The sequence below is a fragment of the Leucopleurus acutus genome, assembly GCF_964270905.1.
Source record: "Leucopleurus acutus genome assembly, chromosome: 18".
NCBI lineage: Eukaryota > Metazoa > Chordata > Mammalia > Artiodactyla > Delphinidae > Leucopleurus > Leucopleurus acutus.
This window is the reverse complement of record NC_139160.1, coordinates 64,935,243-64,958,703: the sequence shown is the minus strand read 5'-3', so window position 1 is coordinate 64,958,703 and position 23,461 is coordinate 64,935,243. Positions and strand designations below refer to the sequence as shown.

General features: G+C 36.5%; 1 protein-coding gene across 1 annotated transcript in view; it reads left to right on the top strand.

Annotated features, from left to right (window-relative positions):
- The window catches only part of UGGT2 (UDP-glucose glycoprotein glucosyltransferase 2), a 165,240-nt gene that overhangs the window by 4,333 nt on the left and 137,446 nt on the right, over positions 1 to 23,461 (top strand). Inside the window, exons 2-5 of the mRNA XM_082859577.1 lie at positions 2,540 to 2,622; positions 7,134 to 7,264; positions 7,733 to 7,845; positions 18,125 to 18,299. Of these exons, the coding sequence (XP_082715703.1) occupies positions 2,540 to 2,622; positions 7,134 to 7,264; positions 7,733 to 7,845; positions 18,125 to 18,299 (502 nt within the window). The remainder of the gene's footprint in view (positions 1 to 2,539; positions 2,623 to 7,133; positions 7,265 to 7,732; positions 7,846 to 18,124; positions 18,300 to 23,461) is intronic.

Here is a 23,461-nt window from a genome sequence, read left to right as displayed (position 1 = left end):
ATACCTAAATACCTAAAAATGTAGAAATACCTGTTGAATCTGGAAGGAGCTGGAAGAGTTTTGAGAAACGTAGAAAAAGCCTAGATTGCCTTGAAGAGACTGTTGGCATAAATACGGACATTAAAGGCGATTCTGTTAAGGACTTAGAAGAAAGCGTGAAGCATGATAGGAAAAAGCTTCTGTCATCTTAGAGAATAATTACATGATTATGAATAAAATGTTGGTAGAAATATGAACATTAAAGGCACTTTTGGCAAGGGCTTAGAAGGAACTGAGGGATGTGTTATTGGAAATAAAGAAAGATGACCCTTGTTATATAGGCAGAAATCTAGCTGAATTAGATTCTACAGTTGTGTGGGAAGCAGAACATGTAAGCGATGAACTTGGATAGTTAAGAGGATTTCCAAGCAAAGTGTTAAAGGATTTCCAAGCAAAGTATCATCTGGTTTCTCCTTGTTGCTGTAAAATGCAAGAGGAAAGAGAGAAATTGAAAAAGGAACTGTTAAAGAAAAAGGAAGCAGCCTTTGGTAATTTAGGAGGCGCTCAGCCTATCCAGATTGCAAAGGTTGCTAAAATTAGGAAACTCGGTGTTGGGAATGCATGCTCTGTAAAGAAGGCCAAATGTGTGGCTGGATATCTTTTGTTGTATAGGTTAGGTGTGCGACTTGTGGATCCACTCAGCTATCTCGGCAGATGCCAGGAATAAAGAGGGGCTTATCCAGGAGAAGGATCTGGGGAGGATCCTTGTGTAATGGCATGACCCTGGTGAGATACATAGAAGAACCCCAAGGATTTTGATTGTTGCATCAATAGAAACACTGCCTGCTTGGATCAAAAGGGACAGAGACAGGATGAAATGAGAGAAGGCTGTCAGACTTCCAAAATTCTACAGGCAGGAAGTTGGCTGATAGAACTACATGGCTGCAAATGTGTGCTACACTTCAAGAAAAAGGGAGAATGACACTGAGGGCAAAGCCATGGCAGGCAGCACAGAGGGTGGAGCAATAAGCCACGGAGAGTTATGCTCAAGTCTTAAAAACCTAACAGAATCTTGTGCTGCAATTCGAACTTGCGTGGGATTGATGACTCCTCTACTCTCTACTTTCTCCCTTTTGGAATTGGAATATCTGTCTTCGGGATTTGGAACGCCTATCTCACCACTGCATTTTGGAAGCCTATAATTTTTTAGTTCTACAGGTCCACGCGTGGAGGAGAAGTTTGCCTCTGGATGGATCGTACAGGGCCTCCCTCATACATAGTTTAGATAATTCACACGATGAGATTTGAGACATCTGATGATATTTACTCATATGTATAAATTCTGCCGTATGGAAGAAGTCTTTTACCTGTGAATGCACAATAAATGAGCATGTCAGTAGTTGTTTGGTCAAGTCAGTTAGGGAATAAGTGTTGCGCTCTACTTTTCTCAAGGTTTTGTACCATCCCTGTCCTTTTCAGGTCACATCCTATTTAGTGTTCCCCATAGTTTCCTCTGCTTTTAGCCTATGTGTTTGTTTGTTTCAATGCCATTGAGTTGGACACCATTAATAGCAAGAGTTGCTTTGAAGTTGCTTATTGCTTTAAAATCCCTATGTCTGTCCTGTTTATGTTGATGAATTAATCAGTTTTTCTCCTTTTCACCTCCTTTTCCCCCTTTAGTGGCCATCTCAGACTCACAAGAATTTATCACTCTGCGTGTGTCTAGATGTCCTCAATACTTCCCGTTTATATTAAGCATCAGTTTAGGTTTACTGAGGCTAAAAAGAAAGATAAGGTGGGCAGTAACAAAGTCTGTACTGTCTGTTTGGTGGTTGTGTCTCTTCTGGTTTAAATAGTTAAATCTACTTGTTTTAGTTGTCTTGCACTTTGTTTCATACAGGACTGAATAATCTTTCACTTATTCCATTATTTCCAAAAGGCTTTATATTGCTTTGGCTATTTTTTTTATTACTTACACTCTGTGGATAAATGGAAGTTTCTTTGGGCTTCAAGACCAAAGACCTAATGCAATACACCAATTTTCTGTTAATTTTTTGATTAAGATATTTTCTGTTTTAAATAATAAAAATATTGTCTACACAAATATGTAGCTAAATGAAAATAATCGATAATATGACTTTTAAAAAATGTTTATAAAACCAGGTTTTGGTTGTGAAAAATAGGCAGTCTATTTTTTAACTTTTTACTTTTATATAACACTCTCTTTATTGCCGTTAAATTATACTTCTCAGTGGCATTTCACATGAAGACACAAAATAAATTATCCATTTTTTAGCTGTAGCTAATAAAGAGGAAAAGCCAAAAGTAATTCCTCATGTAGTCTTTTCCAGTCATGATTATATGCTTGTAGTTAAGAATGATACCTCAGGGAAGAATCATCAATTTGTTCTCTTTTTGCATTATAGTAAATGGAAATCAGTGACTTTTATTTGAGGAGGTTTTTGTTTTTACCAGAAGTTGTAATTTGGCTCTAAAATATAGTATTGAAACCATTTTTTATTTCCATCGATTAACTGATTACTTTTATTTTTTTTAATAGTGAATTTATGGCAGAAGAAAGTAATGAAAAATTTTGGCAGTTTTTGGAAACTGTACAAGAATTAGCAATTTATAAACAAACAGGTAGGTGATGTACATATTTCAACTTTCAAGATATGTATCAATATTTATGTGCCTATATTAGATATGTTTATTGTTTTTTTGTTGTTTATTGTTTTTAATGGTAAAGTTTAAGTGTACATGCTTAATTGGGTTAGTAAGTCTGAATATTAAATTTGAAAAAATGTTTTACTGGAAACTATTCCAAGCATCCATTTCCAAAAATATAAGGCTCTAATACTTTGTTATACAAAAACTCATATGATTAGCAGTGTTTGGATATTTCATTATAATCAAGCAGGAATAGAAATTGTTGAATTATGGTTTTCTTTTTACCTAGATTTCTTTGAAATAGTATTAGTTTTGCATCTAGTAATACTAAAATTTTTTTGCCAGAATACGTTTACTCCTGAACTCTTAGAGAGATCTTTAATACTTGCTCTTATTGAGTTAGGTAACCTGTGTGCTTTCATTTCCTTATTTAGAAAATGGACTTAGTTATTCCTACTTTTTTTAATATATATGAGAGTATATATCTATGCATACATACATATATTCTTAGAATGAACTAATGTTTATTAATCTGTTTCTTAAGGAAGATCAGATGCTGAAATTAGGTTTTCACGGCAGAGGCTAAAAGGTTAATTGCTAATTATTATAAAGAAAGGTTAAAGAAAAAGGTTAGTTTCCTATCTCTACAGAGAAGAGAATAAATGATATTAACATGGAATCTCTCAAGAGGCGATTCTTTAGCCTTTTAACTTAGAGAAAACTTCTTACTACGGTGATTAAATAGTTTATGATTTTATTCCTCAGTGTAAATGTAAGATGAACAATGGTTTTGAATGTTTTAAGTGTTCATTTACTAGAGCCTGTTTGGCTTAAGTGGCTTTGAAGTTCAACAGTTTTATGATTTTATGAGATAGGTTTAAGATAAAGGGAGCAGACAGGACTTTAATGATATTTTAAACTGAAATATTTCCAAAAACAAGTAATTTGCTCTTTGAAAAAACTTTTACTAAAAAGTTTCATTATTCATTAATCATGATTTGAGTCACAAGAGACAGTATGCACTGCTTTAGATACTGAGAATACAAAGATGAATAAATGTGATCTGTGTTCTCCAGACCTTATAATATGATAGAGACAGCAGAACAGCTACATGTATTATTAGGTGATCAGAACTTTAATGGGGAGGGATAGGTATAACCCGGACGTGCGTTAAGAGGCACCCGTCAGTATTTCAGAGAGAGCAGGACAGCCTTTTCAGTGGTGAATGCTGGAGTGGAGTTTTGGATGATAGGATTTAACGAGGTCGTAGGGAAAGGAGACGGGCAGAAGACACCACAGGAATAGATTACGTGGAGAAACTGTGACCACTTAGGAGTCTACTTGGAAAGCAATGGGTGATTGTTGTTCGTTGGTTTTGTATTTGTCCTGGTGATTTTACTTTTGGTATTTGAGGTAAAAATAAGCTAGATTAATATGTCAGGTTTTCATGAGAGTTAAAAGATCCAACACCAGATTTCCTGGCTCTCACCTAAAATCCTGACTGTACCTTTCCCAAACCTGTTGTTCTCAGTACATGCTTTATGGCCTTATTTGGTGCCATTTTCATTGCAGAAGCAATCTTGAAAATTACTCTTATAAATTTTGAACCCTTTAAGTTCAAATTTGTCAGCATATTTTATACCTAAATAAAACAGCATGTCTGGACAAACTGGTGACAGATCATCAACAAGTTGGAATATAAGCTCAGGAGTACCTGAACTCTACTTTAAGCATAGGAGGTGTATGTGTTTCAGGGTTGAACCTAAAATGAAGTGTATTAAATAAGAACTACTAACACAAACTATAATTCTGTTGAACCTGTTCATAATGGTGAGAGCCAAATGCATATTGCTGCCTCAATGCTGACCTTGTTAGGTGTAGGAAGAAACGGTATATATGAGGAATTAAATATGACACAAGCTATCAGATTTTACTGAATTTGTTTTCAAGGCATTATCCTAGAGGAAACATTTAGAATCCTTAGTTACTTGTAATTTTCTAGGTTGTTGAATCTCCATGAGACCCTCTAAATTCTCTCCACTGAAAAATAATTTCAGTGATGTCCTTGCCTAAAAAAATTGTAAAAGTTGAACATTAACTCTTTGAATTCAGGTGCTAGTTTTCCTGCCATTTCGTGAGGACAGTTTACATTATGGGCCAGCATATTCAGACCTTTTAAACATTGAATTGCCTGTTTTTAAATCATTTTGTATGGGTCTGCCACAGAGTTATATATTTATTGATGTCTCAAGATTCGAGTGGCATGATATTAGCTAACCTTTGTAGTTTTGTGTGGTGAATCAGAAATATCAAGCAAGGTTTATCTGACTCCAGAGCCCCTATTTATTTCCCCTTCTCCATGTTCTCAGCATATTAAAATCTCATTCTCAAAGTCCTTCAAGATTTTAATGGTTTCTACACAAGTAAAGTTGCTCGTATATTTTAATGGAAAGATTTTTAGAAAATGCTATGACATTTCTAACTCAGTCACTTATAATTGAGAACCAGGTTTGGGGTAGGAAGATTGCCATCTGGACGTGTCACATTTGAAATGCTTGTGGAATATCCAAGTGAGGATATCCAGTAAGCTGATGTAAGTGAGAGATTTAGGTGAAAAAAAAAAAAATCCAAGCTAAAAGGTAGAATTTGGGGGTTATCAACATCAAGAAGGTAATTGCAGTTATAGGGAAAAGAGATAGAATGAGAAGAAAATAAAGAACACCAGTATTTAAGAGATAACCAGAGGAATAACCTGCAATAGAGACTAGGGAGCACCAGTGGAGGTGGGTGAAAACCTAGAAAGTGTGATGTCATGAAAGCCAGGGGAATATTAAGTGCTAAGTGATAGACATTATCAAATACTAAAGAAGAACCAAGTAATATAAATACTAAGATTTAACAAAAGAAAAATTAGTGGTGACTTTGAGAGCACGTTTACTGGTATAGTAATAAAAACTACAGTAGGTTGAGGAAGTAGAGGTAACTATTGTTAAGTCTTTAAGATTGACTATAAAACAAATAAGTGACTCATCATGTACTGCTGCCGCGTTTTTTTTAAAGATGAGAGTGATTTATGTATATTAAATGCCAATAGGTAAAAAAACAAGTGAAAGGTGAAAGAAATCGAAAGGGCAAAATCATTATCAGCAGGTTAGTTGGTAAGCATGGATTTAGTTATTTTTAAACATTAGCTAAAATAGTCCAGTGCATCCATGATTATCTTGCAAGTTAAGCCTAAAAATACATAGGCTTACTTTCTGTAACCCCTGAATCCTATATCCATTACTACATTAGAGACAACCTTAACAGTGACCTTGACAAATCTTGGTGTCTGTGGTCAGGCACGACTCACATTTGTTTCTGTTGACCCTCTTCTCTGTTTTCATGTAAAACCAATGTCCTTTTGACTGATGTAGTCTTTGTTTTTGTTATATTATTGCATTAATTTTGACTGTTTTGTTGACCCTATAGCTTTTATGTCTCTTTTTAAGATCCATTTTTAAGGTAACATCTCTTCTGTAATGGCTTTTCTGTCGCTTTTACTATTGAAGGCAAGTCTTGCCTTACTTTTTGATTCTTGGGGGGAAACTCACCATAACTTCCTGAGAAAATCACCTACAGTTTGTTAAAGTAGAAGTGAATGAGCACACCTACTCTCATATGATGACTCTTTGAAATCACTGGATTAGGAAAGTATTATTGGCCTAGAATGAAGAGGTCTATTCACTTCTTAAATATTAATTCCAGAAATGTATTAGATGCTGTTTTGTGTGCCAAGAGTGGAAAGGCATAATTGAAAAGCTAGAAAAGATTCTTGCCTTAACGGTTTATAGCTTAATGGGAAGGACAGCATTAAACAAATAATTATACAGATAATTTTTAATTACTGTTTGAAAATTGATCTAGGGATGGTATAGAGTCCTTTGCTATTCTTAGTCTCCTCTTAAATTGTAAGTAGGGCCTATATCTTATCTATGTATTATAACTCTACAACCTTGGAGTGAATTGGTCTATGTTGCCATCTTCCAAATAGATTTTTTTTTTTTTTTTCTTTTTTGCGATACGCGGGCCTCTCACTGTTGTGGCCTCTCCCGTTGCGGAGCACAGGCTCCGGACGCGCAGGCTCAGCGGCCATGGCTCACGGGCCCAGCCGCTCCACGGCATGTGGGATCTTCCCAGACCAGGGCACGAACCCATGTCCCCTGCATCGGCAGGCGGACTCTCAACCACTGCGCCACCAGGGAAGCCCCCAAATAGATTTTAATGGCAAGATTATTTTCATCTGGACTTGTATTGATTGCCTGGACTTCACTGGAAGATAAAAATGAATAATAAACTGGAGATCTTGATTTTCCCTTTTGCTCTAACATCTTCTATTCCAAACTTAAAATATGACATCAATTTAATTAGCTATACAGTGAGAGATGTGCCAATGTGTTGAATACAAAATACTAACATCCTTTTCTTTTGAATTCTTTTTGTAGAATCAGATTATTCTTACTACAACTTAATCCTGAGGAAAGCTGGACAGTTTTTAGACAATTTACATATCAATCTCTTAAAGTTTGCTTTCTCTATAAGGGCATACTCTCCAACTATTCAGATGTTTCAACAGGTATGTAAAAATACCCAAACTATATTCGACAAAGAAGCATGCTAGCAATGTACATACATGTATCTTAATGTGAATATCTTTGGCTAAAAATCTCCAAACTTGTAATACCTGGTTCCATAGCCTATCATTGATTATATTTTCATTGTTACCATTGTTTATAGTATAATTGAGTATTTTAGGTAATTTTGTAGTTATTTGGGATAAGGCAGTTACGAAGACTAATCACCAGTGAAGTGAACTGTAGTGACAATTTTAACTTAATGGGATGTTTTCAACAATTTCAAAGCATGTTTTCCTCCTGTACAGTTGATTTTGTTAAAATGTTTTATTCTGTCTATGTATTTTTACTTTAATTAGAACAATAACTTAATAGTTGGTAAGCTATTTTAATCAAAATAATGTGTAAGTTTTAAAAATGATATTGTAATTATCAGCTACTGTAGCTAAGTGTAATCTTTGAAATCTTAGATTGCAGCTGACGAGCCTCCACCAGATGGCTGTGATGCATTTGTGGTTATCCACGAGAAACACACGTGTAAAGTTAATGAGATTAAAAAGCTGTTGAAGAAGGCTACTTCAAGGTAAATTAATGATCGGCCATAGTGAAAGAAGTGGTTTATAAAAAGAGATGAGGGGTGAAATAGAAACTTCTTATAATAAAAGATTTTAATATTCCAAGACATTGTATATTAAAGAATGTGCTCTCAATATATCTAAATCCTTCTCTAAAGTATATAAGTACTTTCAATATTCTATCTTGATTAGCTTTTGATTTTAGAATACCAAAATACCATAAAATATATGAGAGATGTACTTTATGTAACGTAAGTTGGTTTTGCAAATACAGGCAGACCTCAAAGATATTGTGGGTTCACTTCCAGACCACCTCAATAAAGTGAATACTGCAATAATTGACACACATTTTTTGGTATCCCAGTGCATATAAAAGTTACGTCTACACTACACAGTAGTCTGTTGAGTGCCCAACAGCATTATGTCTAAAAAAATGTATACCTTAATTTTAAAATACTTTATTGCTAAAAACTGCTAACCATCATCTGAGCCTTCAGTGAGTCAATCTTTTTGCTGGTGCAGAGTGTGAAATATTGCAAGAATTACAAAAATGTGACACAGAGACAGGAAGTGAGCAGATGCTGTTGGAAAAATGGTGACCATAGACTTGCTGGGCACCATTGCCAAAAATCTTCAATGTGTTAAAAGTGAAATATCTGTGAAGCACAGTAAAGCAAAGCACAATAAAGTGAGGTATGCCTGTAAACATACAAAGCTGTGGATTTATCTAAGCTATATCTCTTTAAATAGAAACTGAATGTATACCTTGGGAGTAAAAAATTAATAACAAGAACAGTAGTACAGAATTGCTTTTTTATAATGCATTATTCAAAACCTTTTTCTTCTTCCAAGTATTTAATACAAATGAATATGAGAAGTAGGAAGGAGATTATTAATTTAGTAGTGATTTTTACAGAGTAATGCCTGCCAGTATATGTTTTACTGCCTGATTGTTTATACTTTAAGAAGTATTAAAGTTGTTTCTCTAATTTTGAAAGAGTTCTTTATATATTAAACAGTAACTTCTTTTATTTGTCAGAAACTTTTTCTAATATTTATTTATATTAATTTTAATATAGAGAAGCTTTTATTTTTACATAGCCAAATTGGTCCTTTATGTATGTATGTTTTTATACTTACACAGTTTTCCCCGAACCTGAGTGAGAGATTTTACTAATATTTCCCAGTAGCTTTCTTAAAGTTTTTGTTTTACCTTAAACTTTTAAACTATCTATAGTTTATTTTCTTAGGAAGGCAAGGATCCAGTCAGATCTTTTTCCCCTCAGGTGGCTAGTCAGTTATTATATTCATTATATTTATATTATGGTCTATTTTATAACTTTGTTCTGTACTGTTATGTTTCTTGTAACAGTACCATGTTGTTAGTATTTATTGCTTTACGATTTATTCCGGTACCTCACAGGACAGTTTCCTCTTCATGGCTGCTTTTTTATCCTCCAGAATTTCTTAGCTCTTTGCGCTTGTTAATGCTTTCAAACTAACATTAGAGTCCTTTTTCTCCTACCAAATTGCCTCCCGAAAAAGCCTTGGTTGGGTTTTACTTAGAATTATATTAAACCTATTAGTTAATTTTAAAAGAATTTAAATGTTTATTATGTCGAATCTCTCAACAGATAACATAGTACGTTTTCTGTTCATTCCTTCTTTTAAAACTTTAAAGTTTTATAATTTACTGTGTTTTTAAAATCAGAAATAACTTGTTTTATCAGTTGTTTTGCATCTATTAAGATTACTTCGAAGTTTTTCTCTTTGGACGTACTGTGTATTATGGTAATATATTTTAAACTATTACACCTTTTCATTTCTAGGGAGAACTATTTGTTAATGGTGTGGGATTATCTTAATTTTTGTTGAAGTAAGATTGCTTGTATCTTTATTAAGATTCATTTTTCTACTTTAATGAGATTAGCTATTATTTAAACTATTTATGCCATTTTTAAATGTTATTCTAGCTTCATATAGTGAATTAGGCAGCCATGTCATTCTGTAAGAATTGGTGTAGCATAGCAATTACCTATTTCACTAAAGCATGAATAGACTATGAAATTGTCAGCCCTAATGTGTTTTTCTTTTCCTAGTGCATTTTTTTAAAGTTAACTTTGGTAACTTTATTTTTTAATTTAATTTAATTAATTTATTTATTTTTGGCTGCATTGGGCGTTCGTTGCTGTGCACAGGCTTTCTGTAGTTGCGGTGAGTGGGGGCTACTCTTCGTTGCCGTGCGGTGGCTTCTCTTGTTGCGGAGCACGGGCTCTAGGCACGCAGCCTTCAGTAGTTGTGGCACGTGGGCTCAGTAGTTGTGGCTTGCAGGCTCTAGAGCACAGGCTCAGTAGTTGTGGCACACGGGCTTAGTTGCTTCGCGGCATTTGTGATCTTCCCGGACCAGGGATCGAACCCGCGTCCCCTGTGTTGGCAGGTGGATTCTTAACCACTGCGCCACCAGGGGAGTCTGGTAACTTTTAAAGTTTATTATTGTTACTGTTTTCTGGCATCTGATGTCTGATGTTATGATTTTCTTAGAGAAACTAATATTAAAGTTAAATATTTAATATTTAGATATTTAATCTAAAATTAAGATTAAAAAAGGTTAACAGCAAGCCGTTTGGGAGAGCAGCCTGCCATGGATGCTGTGAGCCCTTGCATGTTCTCGCCTGGTCTGACCAGTAGAAAATGCAAGACCTGACCTGCTCTATACCCGAACCATTTCTCAGGGTTGTGTTTGTAGTGGGCAACCTTGAGGAACTAGGTAACGCTTCCTTCTGGAAAGAAGAACGAACTTGTTTACTGCTTGTTATAAAACTGTGGTTCCCCGAGTACAGTGATCCCCAGCTGCAACGTACACCCACTGTGTAGTGTCCATTTAGCTCCATATTTTGTCCCACAGCCCGCCTTGTGGAACCTGGGGAGCAAGTATAATGCTCATGCTGCCTGCTAGGCTTTGAGCCATAAAAGTCCTTTCTCTTTGACCCAGGAGTCTCAGGTCTTCTGCCAGAATCCATAAAATGACAAAAGCCTAACTTACTACTTTGTAAGTAGGCTAAAACCAAGCCTTAGACCTTTTATAGTTCTTGACGGTTTTAGAAACAAGAGTGGGATGTTGACAGACGCATAGCTTTCTGAAAGAGGAAGGACAGAGGCCCCCTGGGTTGGGGGGACAAAAGCTCAACACTTGGATTTCTTTGCTGCTGCTCCCCTCTCTTCCGCCATTCTGCACTCCCTGTGCTCCTGGCTGGATGACAGCAGTCTTCTTCTGATAACTGCTCCTGGAGCTCCTCACACAGGATGTTTGATCTTTGTTCGTGCCGGAAAAGGCACCTAAACTCAATTGGTGGGCTTTGGAAGGTGCTCATGATGGGAAAGGGAATTAAAATGATCTCTCGACCAATTCATGGGACTTCTATTTTTATTGTTTTGGCTCCCGCATCTAAATCTATAACTGGTGTTGATATTGTTTGTGTATATACTTTGAATGCTGATGAAGTCTAAAGCGAGATACTCTCACTGGGAGACTACATATCTACTATCTACTCCCAGGTGGTCCAGCAGACTCAACATAGAATCCCAGGAGGAGAAGGGGGGAAATCACAACTTCAGTTACAGACCGAATGGCTGCTTGAATGCCCAGAGAGGTAGTTTCCAAGTACAATGTCGCCACCTGCCCGACTCAGCCATCAAGTACACCCGTTTTTAAAAAGAGAAACTTAAAATTGCTGAGTTTTAGTTGAAACTGAACACCTGACTCAGGCAGTCTTGTGACTCTACTGCCTGATGTTTACATTTTGGCACAGGTCAACTAGGATTCAATGACTAACAGGGTGGAAGGGAGTCAGTGAGCCTCTCTGGTCAAGTGGAAATAGTATATTCAAGAGTTACTTAAACCTTGTGTGATCTTAGGGTTACATGATGAAGTGGCAGCAGCTCCCCTTTGGGACAAACCCAATGCCCCATTCCATTACCTGAAGTAAAATCTCTGACTCAGTGGGGCCCTCAATTCGCAATTGTTTCCTTTAATGCCTGGATCAAGTTACTGATACACTCAGCTAAGTTACAGTCTGGTGGTGACTTAGGGCTGCTGTTGCAGTTCATCCAGGCTGCAGCTATGAAAAACCGAAAGCAGATGTGGCCAGTCCATTCAGTGGGCAGAATTCGAGGTCTGACACTCGAAGACCACCAGATTAGAGGCACCAGTCTTTGGGGCTGTACACTGTGAGAATAAGCTGCACCTGCCCATCTGACAGTCTGGGTTACTTCTGTAGATACACACAGTCCACACCCATTATCCAATGAGTCTGAGTGGAGTCGAGCTGCATGTCAAGACTGCAGCATCCAAATTGCTGCTGTTGCTACCTGGCTCCACCACTGCGTGGAAGATGCACCATTATAGACAGGAGCACAATAAAGGACTACATGCTTCTGATGTAAGATCTACCACAGCATACCGGGCTGTGACCTCTGCCCAGAGATGGTTTCTTTGTCTTGTGGTAGAGGCGTCCGCATTGCGCTGGGCCACCACCTGCTTCTGGCACACTGACTATGTGAGATGTTCGACCCTGCTCTTGGTGCTACCTTTGGTGCCTCATCCCTGTTGAGACTTCTTTACGTTATGGTTTCGCTACTTAAGTCCAATCAGCCAACTCTGGCCGCACCACTGTAGCCCTTGGATCTAAACTGTTATTTTTCTGGCTTTCCAGATCATCTATAGTCTGACAGCTATGCACCTTATTTCACAGAGGCCAGCAACACTAGATCCGTAGTCAAAAGCATTCACTGAACATTCCACGTTCTCTACCACCCACAGGCATCTGGTTTCTGAGCATACTAGAATGGCCTCCTCAGAAATTAATTCGAAAAGTTTTGACTCTACCTCTCTCACCCTCTGATCCATAGGCTTTAGTAAGGCCGTTTGATCTCTGGATGTGACCATGCTCGGAAAGGTTCCATCTCTTGGCCACCTCCTGTGAAATGGTTAGGATGAAAGAGGTAGGAGGTTGTATGGATTTGTTCAGGATTCTACCGTGACCGTTGCTGGGTGTCATGTATCTTTCCTTCGGTCAACAGCAGCCTCAGATCATCCTGGTTGGTATGGCCTCTATGTGGTAGCCCAGCCAGAAGGGGCTTGAAGAATTCAAGCTTTAATTTTGGTCCATCCCCCTGGATGGTGTTGTTGGAAAGATGTGGTCCTACCTCATGAAGATAACCAGTTGGCTGAGTCCACTGCTTACCAAGTCTTTCTACGGTGACCACAGGGGCCTAGCTGGGGGCCTATAATGGGTCTTTGTAAGTTTCTTAAAAATGCTCTTGTCTCACTTGAACCTGATTCTTCCAGATGAAAGGTGTGGGTATAAATAGAGGATGACTGGAAAATAGGTAAAATTGTAGGTATTAGGATGGGACACATTGATTTCATGGCTACTGAGGTAGAACTGCATGTCCAGCACCTGACCTTAGGCTCTGAAGGTGTGGGAAGGGGAAACATTGTTTTCTTTGATCCTGGATCCAGCACAGCAGCCTGTCAAAATAGTCATACAGTCTGCCTGAGTCGCCAGCAGCTGTGGCTGACAATCTGACCTGCTGTGGGGCTTGTCATTCCTCCACATGCTGTGTGAACATGGCCAGTCCTGGGTCTGACTCGTGCCTGACTCCCATCAGTGGCAGCTCCGAAGCGTAGATTCCTCCCTCCCCCAAATTCATGTGTAAACATGTGGGCTGGACAGCCTTCTTTTTTTTTTTTTTTTTTTTTTTTCATCGGCAACATATTGATTTTTATTGTGTAAAGAGACTTTTACCTATATCATAGCATAGTGATTTGGAAAAAAACAAAACAAAACACAAACTAAGGCCCCTGACATAAAATTCATTATAGCAATAAAAATAATAGTTTTGAGAAGAAAATATTATAACATATTTCCTGTATCCCCACATATATACATATTTATGTCTTGCAAATAAGCCTGATTCTATTGCCAGGTGGATTCCTTTTGAAGCTACATGATTTTTCCCAATTGGATTAGTGTGGGTTTCATTGTACCCTGCTTACAGATGTGTGTTACTCAATAGAAATTCACCCACAAAGAGGAAGTAATATATTCTGCTCAGGAGGTGGCCTCTTGTCCCCTTTGTCTTAAAGTTAACCACTGGTAAACCAAAGTAAAAGTTGATGTGTTTAGATGGTATGAGCTTTCATGTGCCATGGGAACATAATTGGTTCCACTTTCCTTAACATTAAATGTAATGAAAAGCCACATTTCACGCCCATAAGATTGAAATTCTACTAACAGCCTTCAGCCCACTCCTCACTTGAGCACTGACATTTTAATAAGTGATTATTTTTTCCATTATAGAGGGGCTATATCTCATAAAATCAGATTTGGAAAATGCCTTCTTTTAATCTTAATGATACAAATGTATACATACACTTCCATCTCCTGAGCAGCCTGGTTGACGCTGCAGCTACTAGGTGCAAGTTTAACAATTTTGGAACTGGAGTGACACGTGCCATTTTGGGATTAAATGTTTGTATTTCTAGAAAGCAGGCACAGAATGTTTTCATTGGGGGTAGCGGTTGCTTTCTTATTATTGGGGGGGGGGCGGATTCTGCCATAGCCCCGAGTGTCTTTCTGGCTATGGTAAGACTGTGAGGACTTGAATGGTCTGTGCCCAGGCCATTTCTCAGGGTTGTGTGCGGCAGGTGACTTTGAGGGATGAGTTAATGTCTGCCTCTGGGACAAGCAGCAGGTTGTTTACTGCTTCTTATAGGATGAGGGGCTCCCCGCACTCAGTGCTTCTTAGCTGTGGTGCGTACAGCTAAGCATTCTTGTGTAGCATTCTTGTGGGTCCATTTCCACCCTAACGGAATGCGGGGGCCACAGGGAACTGATGCAAACATGCTAAATAATGCTCATGCTGCTTATGTGCCAGGAGTAGTAACGTTCTTTGTTTTTGACCTAAGAGTTTGTCTTCTGCCAGGATCCATGAAACAACAAAAGGCAAACTTATTAGCTTGTAAGCGGGGTAAAATCAATTCCCTAACCTGACAGAAACTAAATGGGTATACATAGATATATATAGTGTCTTTTATATGTACACGCACACACAGTTGTTATATATGTGGTATATGCGTGTATGTGTATATGTATGTATGTAGTGTTAGTCTTTTTTTTTCTTTTTTGTGAACCTTATGCACATAATCCTTGGTTTATGTCACACTATCAACATTGGTCCATGGTGGTTGTTTTTTCTCATTTAAGCAAATAATGTATTTACACACACACACACACACACACACACACACACACACACAGAGTAATAGGAACATTTTAATTTTTTCCCTCTCTGTAGATGTTTCTCATTCCTAAGTTTTCTTCAGTTGTCATTTGCTTTCAGTTTTTCCAGATTAGATTTATATTTTTTAAAGAAATAACTGATACACTTATTATACTTTTTTTTGTTCTAATGTATTACCATTTGCATTCATATTGTTTCTTATTTTGCCTTTGGTTGAGTTAGGAATGTGGGTTTTGTTTCTTTTAATCATAACACATTTAGGGCATCAAAGTTATCTTTCTTTACTATATGGTATTCTTGTCCCAATTTCCTAAAAAACTCCTTTTATTTCCTTGTTGGGGGCAGGGGAGGAGAGAAATTTATACTCATTTAGGACAGTGACGATTGCTGTCACTTTCTCCCAAATAAATAAATGACATTTTAGTGTAATATCTGTCAAGTTTGGGGCAGATTCAGACCATGGATCTTTGAACCATGGAACAGGAAGTAGAGAGAAAAAGAATTACACTATCTTTCTTTTTGTCTAGTACATTGTTGTATTTCAAGTGGTAAGGTGTATTATGTTTTAAGTAGGAAGACATCAGTTATGATTCTAAGTTAAACGGCATAGATTTTATAATTACTGGGTTTTACTCCCAAATTATAGTATAACGTTATTATTAGTTTTCAGCTTCATTAAGAGTTTTCATTTTTTTCTGTGTCTTTGAAAATATCATTGGAGATTCTGGGAAATGTAGCATTAAGGTCTGCTCTCCAAATGCCACTTCAAACTGTGTTACCCTCCTTTTTTTGTCCAAAGTGGAAAGCTGCATTTTTTTAAAATTTTTACTTTTTAAAAAAATTGTATTGGAGTATAGTTGATTTACAAAAGCTGCATTTTAAAAGTTAAAAATATTATATGTGGTCATTATTTAAAAAATTCAAATAATTCAGAAAAAATACAAAGTAGAAAGGGAAAATGACCCATAATTCTGTTAAGTTTGGTACATTTTTTTCTTTTTAAGTACATATATTCACATGCAGATATATTCTTTTTTTAAAAACCTACATGGGATTGTACTATAAAGGATGTCTTAGAACCTTCCCCCACTGAATTATACATCCCTACATTTCTTGCATATAAATAAATATAAATATAGGTCTATGCTTTGTCATTGTGGAGCAGGACCCATTTATATAGTGTCGTATTTCCACCTGACACATAGTAGATGCTCAGATATTTATCAAATGAATAATACTGTGATTAAATGAACAAGTACATTTAATTATCCCACCCCCTGTGATAGATACAAGGTATTTTACATTTTTCCTCTATTATAAACAATATGTAGTTGAATGTCCATGTACATATATTTTTATGTACATGTATCATTATACTGTTATCTTGATATTATCTTAGATAAATTTCTAGAACTAGAATCACAAGGTAAATAAGTGTATGCATTTAAAATTGGTACATATTTCAAAATTTTTCTTCGGAAAGCTGGTTATGTTTCATACTCCATTTCTAACGTTTTCACTAATGCTAATGTGTATGACTTCCCTTTATAATCTTAGTCAATTCAAGAAATGTAATTTCCTATTTTTAAATGTAATCTAGTCGATTTTTAAAAGCTGTTTTCCCTCTTACGGAGTAATTCTCCATACATGTAGTATAATTTTTTATTACCTATGATATATCCATGTGATTCCTGAATTAATTAAAAAAGCAGACTTTGAAAGGTATGTGTTTTAGGGTATAAGAAGGCACTCACCAGGGCTTCCCTTGTGGTGCAGTGGTTGAGAGTCCGCCTGCCGATGCAGGGGACATGGGTTCGTGCCCTGGTGCGGGAGGATCCTGCGTGTCGCGGAGCGGCTGGACCTGTGAGCCATGACCGCTGGGCCTGCGCGTCTGGAGCCTGTGCTCTGCAAAAAAAAAAAAAAAGAAAAAAGAAGGCACTCACCATTACAGACTCATGAACAAACGTTATATTAACCTTTACCTTTGTCTCTGGAAAATCTATTTCATTTCTTCTAATTTTTTTCTTTTATATTCAACCTCAAGATTTATCTAATAGCATTAGCAGCCTTTCCAATTACCAACATTTGAAAACATTTATCTTTAATACTAATATTCATTTCATTGTGAAGATAGAATTTACTAATATGTATAAAGAATCTTGCATAGTGCCTGGAAAATAAGATGTCAAAGTCTGTTTATGATGGTAGGGCCAGACCATAGGACTGCTCTGTTTGATTATCCCTCGGGATTTAACGAGTTGTTATTCATATTAAGAACTGATAATCTTTGCATGACATAGTACCTTTGTTTTTTAAAGATTTGGAGCCCATTTTCAGGGAATGTGAGCTATAATGAAAGGTTATATTCCTCTAATTGAAGAAAATATAAATTTTATTTCATCAAAAAATATGTTGCCATTTATATTTTATTTTATTTTATTTTTTATTTTTTATTTTTTTGCGGTACGCGGGCCCCTCACTGTTGTGGCCTCTCCCGTTGCGGAGCACAGGCTCCGGACATGCAGGCTCAGCAGCCATGGCTCACGGGCCCAGCCGCTCCGCGGCACGTGGGATCTTCCCAGACTGGGGTGTGAACCTGTGTCCCCTACATCGGCAGGCGGACTCTCAACCACTGCGCCACCAGGGAAGCCCTATATTTTATTTTTAAAGATAGCAAACATTGATTGAAAATAAAATATTTTTAATATTCAGTGTTGGGCTAACCAAATTTATTTTTTGTCTTTTCTGTCATTAAGAAGTTCTGTTCAGAGTCACCACAGGAAAACTAAATTCTTTTTCTGTGATTTTATGTATGTGTCTATGTGTGTATATATATATATATATATATATACACACAGACACACACACAAATGCATATACATACATTCCTATAAGTTTGATAAGTAAAAATTATAAAGTTTCACGGTATGTTTCTCATATGCTCTGCTTTCAGTTCTTGTTTGTGTTTTGTTTTCATTTTAGGCCCAGACCTTATCTGTATAAAGGAGACCACAAATTTCCTGCAAACAAAGAGAACTTACCAGTGATTATCCTCTATGCAGAAATGGGTACCAGAGCATTTCGTAAATTTCACACGGTGTTGTCTGAAAAAGCTCAAAATGGGGAAATTCTTTATGTTCTTCGGCATTATGTTCAGGTACGTGTTTGTTTTGTCCAAGATTATTTTGGCTATAAAAAATACATTTTATAATAATTTCTTTACTAGATTTTACATGATAATTTCCCCTAGAATAGTTATTTAAAGATTGTTTTTGATTAACACAACTATCACATGTGAATTTTATGTGGAAAAATATATTGAGATTCTGTGTCTTTTCTGGAAGTATCATGTTTATATTTCTTTCCTTTATAATATATTTGGAACAGATTTAAAACTTGGATAAAAAACAAAACCGTACAACAATAGCATGGGTAATATCTGCTAGGATTCATAGATGTAGTTATTTTGAATGAAAATGTATTATGATGAGGAAGTCTAATTTACTTGGTATTTTGATAGTATATGTTAGTTCAGAGTGCTAAGCTTGGTATGCGAATGCTCTCAAACCTATTTGTTTGAAAGGCTGATTACTTTCTTATGCAAGTTTCAGATCAAATGTGTTGTGTTATCCCCGTCTCCAGAGCTCTCGTTGCAGTCACACTCTATCACATTATTCTGTTTTAATGACTTCGTAGCACTTATTACTGTGCTGTCTCTAATTTTATTTCTTTAACACCTCCACACACACACACACACACACACACACACACACACACACACACACAAACACAGACACAACCAAACTCTCACCATCACACATTAAAATATAATGGCCATTAGAGGAATGACTTTGTTTTTTACTTCTATATTCTGAACATGGAGAGAGTGTTTTAATTTGCATTTCCCAAAATATTCATGATGAATTTAATGTTTAAAGTAATAAAAGCATTACAGATATACTTAATTGCCTATCCATATCTTTTGCCTGTTTTTATATTGGATTCTTTGGGGCTTTCCTCCCCCATTTACAGATTTTTAAAAACATATTCTGAATACTGGTCTTCTATACTCTACAAACATCTTCTGTGTATTTCTGGTCTCCTGGTAATAAAAAATATATATGTCATATTTCATTTAGTGCAAGTATTAATTGCAGTTGTACTCAAATTTATCCAACTTTTCCTTAATGGTTTCCTTCATGATGCCATAAAGACATTTTCTTATATTTTCTTGTGAGAATTAAAGTGCTGTTCTTTGTGTTTTGCTTTTTAATTCATCTGGATATATTTGAATTTGCTGTAAGGTAGAGACATAATTTTAGTTCCATATGGAAATTCATTGGTCTCCACATAATTCATTGGACAGTTAACTCTTTATACTAATCCATCATATGCCAAGTTTTCATAGGCATATATGTTTTTAGACTCTATTCTGTTCCAATAATATATCTAATTCTATACAAATATAGCATTATTTTAATTGTAGTAGCTTTACAATTTAAAGCAATATTGAAAAAGAGGAACGAAGCTGGAGGCATCACACGTCCTGATTTCAAACTATATTAGAAAGCTGTAGTGATTAAGACTGTATGGTATTGGCATAAAACAGATACATAGAGCAATGGAACAGAACAGAGAGCTGAGAAATAAACCTATGCATATATGATCAACTAATATTTAACAAGGGAGCCAAGAATACTCAATGGGGAATAGATAGTCTCTTCAATAAACGGTGTTGGGAAAACTGACAGCCACATAAAAAAATGAAACTGGACCCCTATCATATAGCACTCAAAAAGATTAAGTCAAAATGGGCTCATAACTTAATCATAAAATCTGAAGCCATAAAACACCTAGAGAAAACATAAAGGAAAAGCTTCTTGACGTTGGTCTTGGCAGTGAGTTTTTGGATTTGACCCTAAAAGCAGAGGCAATAGAAGCAAAAATAAACAAGTGGGACTACATCCAACTATAAAAGCCTCTGCATAACTAAGGAAACCATCAACAAAATGAAAAGGCAACTTACCGAATTGGAGGAAATATTTGCAAATCATATATATGATAAGGGGTTAATATCCAAAATACAAGAGGAACTCATACAACTGAAGAGCAAATGAAAAGAAACAGTTCAACTAAAAAATGGGCGAAGAACCTGAATAAACATTTTTCTAAAGAAGACATGCAAATAACCACCAGGTATATGAAAAGGTGCTCAGCATCACTAATTGTCAGGGAAATGCAAATCAAAACCACAGTGAGATGCCACCTCACACCTGTTAGAATAGCTATATGTCAAAAAGACAAGAGTTAACAAGCATTGGTAAGGATGTGGAGAAAGGGAAACCCTAATGCACTGTTGGTGGGAATGTAAAATGGTACAGCCTCTCTGGAAAACAGTATAGCGGTTCCTCAAAAAGTTAAAAATAGAACTAGCATATGATACAGCAATTCCACTGATGGGTATATATCTGGAGGAAATGGAATCGCCATCTTGAAAAGCTATCTGCACCCCCATACTTGTTGCAGCATTACTTATATAGGAGTAACCTATGTGTCCAGTGATGGATGAATAGATAAATGTCGTGTGTGTGTGTATATATACACACATGCCCAATGAAATATTACTTGGCCTTAAAAAAGAAGGAAATCCTGCCATTTGTAATAACATGGAAGGACTTTGAGGGCATTATGCTAAGTCAGACAGAAAAAGGCAAATATCATATGATTTCATATATGGAATGTGAAAAAAACCAAATGCATAGAAACAGAGAACTGATCAGTGGTTGCTGAAATTGAGGGGTGGGGAGGGTTGATGGGTGAAGGTGGTCAAAAGGTACAAATTTCCAGATATAAGATAAACAAGTTCTGGGGATGTAATGTACAGCATGATGACTATACTTATCAGTACTCTATTGAATATTTGAAAGTTGCTAAGAGAGTAGATCTTAAAGTTCTCATTACAAGAAAAAGAAAACCGTAGCTATGCGAGGTATGGACATGAACTAAATTTACTGTGGTAATCGTTTCATAATACAATTGACCCTGAACGACTTGGAAGTTAAGAGCTCCAACACTCTGCACATTCACAAATCTTTGTATAGCTTCTAGCTGGTCCTCCGTATATACGCCGTTCCTCTGTATCCACGGTTCAGTATATGCAGATTCAACCAGCCATGGGTTATGCAATAGTGTAGTGTTTACTATTGAGAAAAATCCATGTGTAAGTGGACCAGTGCAGTTTACGCAGTTCAAACCCATGCTGTTCAAGGGTTTGATTTGAATTGATATCAAATCATTATGTTGCACACCTTAAACTGATACTATGTTATATGTCAATTATCAGAAAAGGAATGGGAGATCAAAGTATATGTTTATCTTTTTAAAAAAAGTCCCCCAAGTGGTTTTAATATGCACCCCGCCCCTGGATGGTATAGTCGTCTATTGGGAATCAGTGTCCCAAGCTATTATTTGGAGAATGTGACCATTAAATATACTTCTGTGAAAGCATATTCACCAGCTATCTGGGTACTTTGTAGCATCAAATTATGGCCTTCTACTTAATTAATGACATATTGTACATCCAAAATAGTTAGACTGTAAATCTAGTCAGCATGTAATCCTAATAAAAATAGACTTATTTGTGCTACTTTTTTTAAAATTAATTAATTTATTATTATTATTTTTTTAGTTGCGTTGGGTTTTCATTGCTGGTGCGTGGGCTTCTCATTGCGGTGGCTTCTCTTGTTGCGGAGCGCGGCCTCTAGGCGCGCAGGCTTCAGTGGCTGTGGCACGCGGGCTCTAGAGTGCAGGCTAGGTAGTTGTGGTGCACGGGCTTTGTTGCTCCGCAGCATGTGGGATCTTCCCAGACCAGGGCTCGAATCCGTGTACCCTGCATTGGCAGGTGGATTCTTAACCACTGCGCCACCAGGGAAGTCCCTGTGCTACCTTCTGAACAGATGCTTTTTTGTGGGGAAAGAAGAAATAGGATAATGAAGAAAGACTTTTTTCACCAGTTGATTTAGCCTATGAGCATTTTTGGTTTGCAAATCCAAAATTATTAAACTACAATTCAAATTTTATATCAATACCTTTCAAAAGGAGAAAGTAAATATGAAGTTAATAAACATTTATCTTTATTATTGAGGAGCTGGTAACATTCCAGAACTGATAATGGAAATTGGTTATGTGAAATTGCATTTCTTTGATGAACTATAACAAGATATGTGGACTTAGAGGTTCAGTTTGCCTAGCCACCAACTGATTGTCTTTTGAGTGGATAGTCAAAATACATTTTTAAATTGAGCTGGATGAAATTGAAAACTCTTTAAAAGATTTTCAACTTTGTCAGATTACTATAATTATAAACAACCCAGTGTCCTCATGCTATCTTTCATTATAGCATGTGCCTGAGAAGTCAGCAAATTAAATTTTAGTGTGGGCAGCAATGTTAAACACTTGTCTGCATATCTGAAACTAATTCTTACATCATCTTATTTAGAAATAGAACAGTCCAGGAATAGTCACTATGGTCGTATACTTATTTTGAAGGCTGAGGGAGAAGTTTAGGGAGGAAAGAAGAGACTAAAAACCGTAGTACACTGTTAAGGTTTTCTTTCTGTTTGTCCTCTGCCTCTTCCTCTGTCATGTTTAGAATTGCAAAACTGCCCTCACGCAAACGTTAGTTAAGCAAAGACACATAACATCTTCACAGGAGTTTGCTGAGTGCTAGATTAGATGCGTTTTCTAACCCATGAAAGAATATGCCAAATGGTAATGATTGTAGCACAACTGATAAGAATTTCAGTCTAGAAGCTAGAAAGAACCTTAGACATCTTCTAAAATATTACATATATTCATCCAGGTTGCTTACTTTTTTGAAAAAATGTGATGACTTCTCTTCCTTCACAGAGTAGTCTCTAGAAGTACGTTTTATATTTGCACTTTTGGAAAGGTGAAAGAAAAGGTACCAAATGCTGATCATAAATACTTCAGACAACTCAGGTTTAGGCAAATTGTTACCTCTCACTGCAAGAATAGGTATTAATTTGTGGCATTTGGTATATTTTAATCATTGAGAAACATGAAGAAAGACTTGAATAGGTTGTTCAAGGCACTGAGCATTTTTGTTTCCTTTGCCTCTACTTTCTAGTATTTGCTTTTGGGGACCCTCTGGATGTCCTACATGCAGACAACTAGCAAATGAATAGCATTTACTGGTTTAGCAAATCTTGTGTAGTTCCCCCAAAAGAGTACAGTTTTGTTGAAACTCGATTGTATGGAATCCTCTGTTAATTAATTCATGGGAAAGATGGCAAAGTT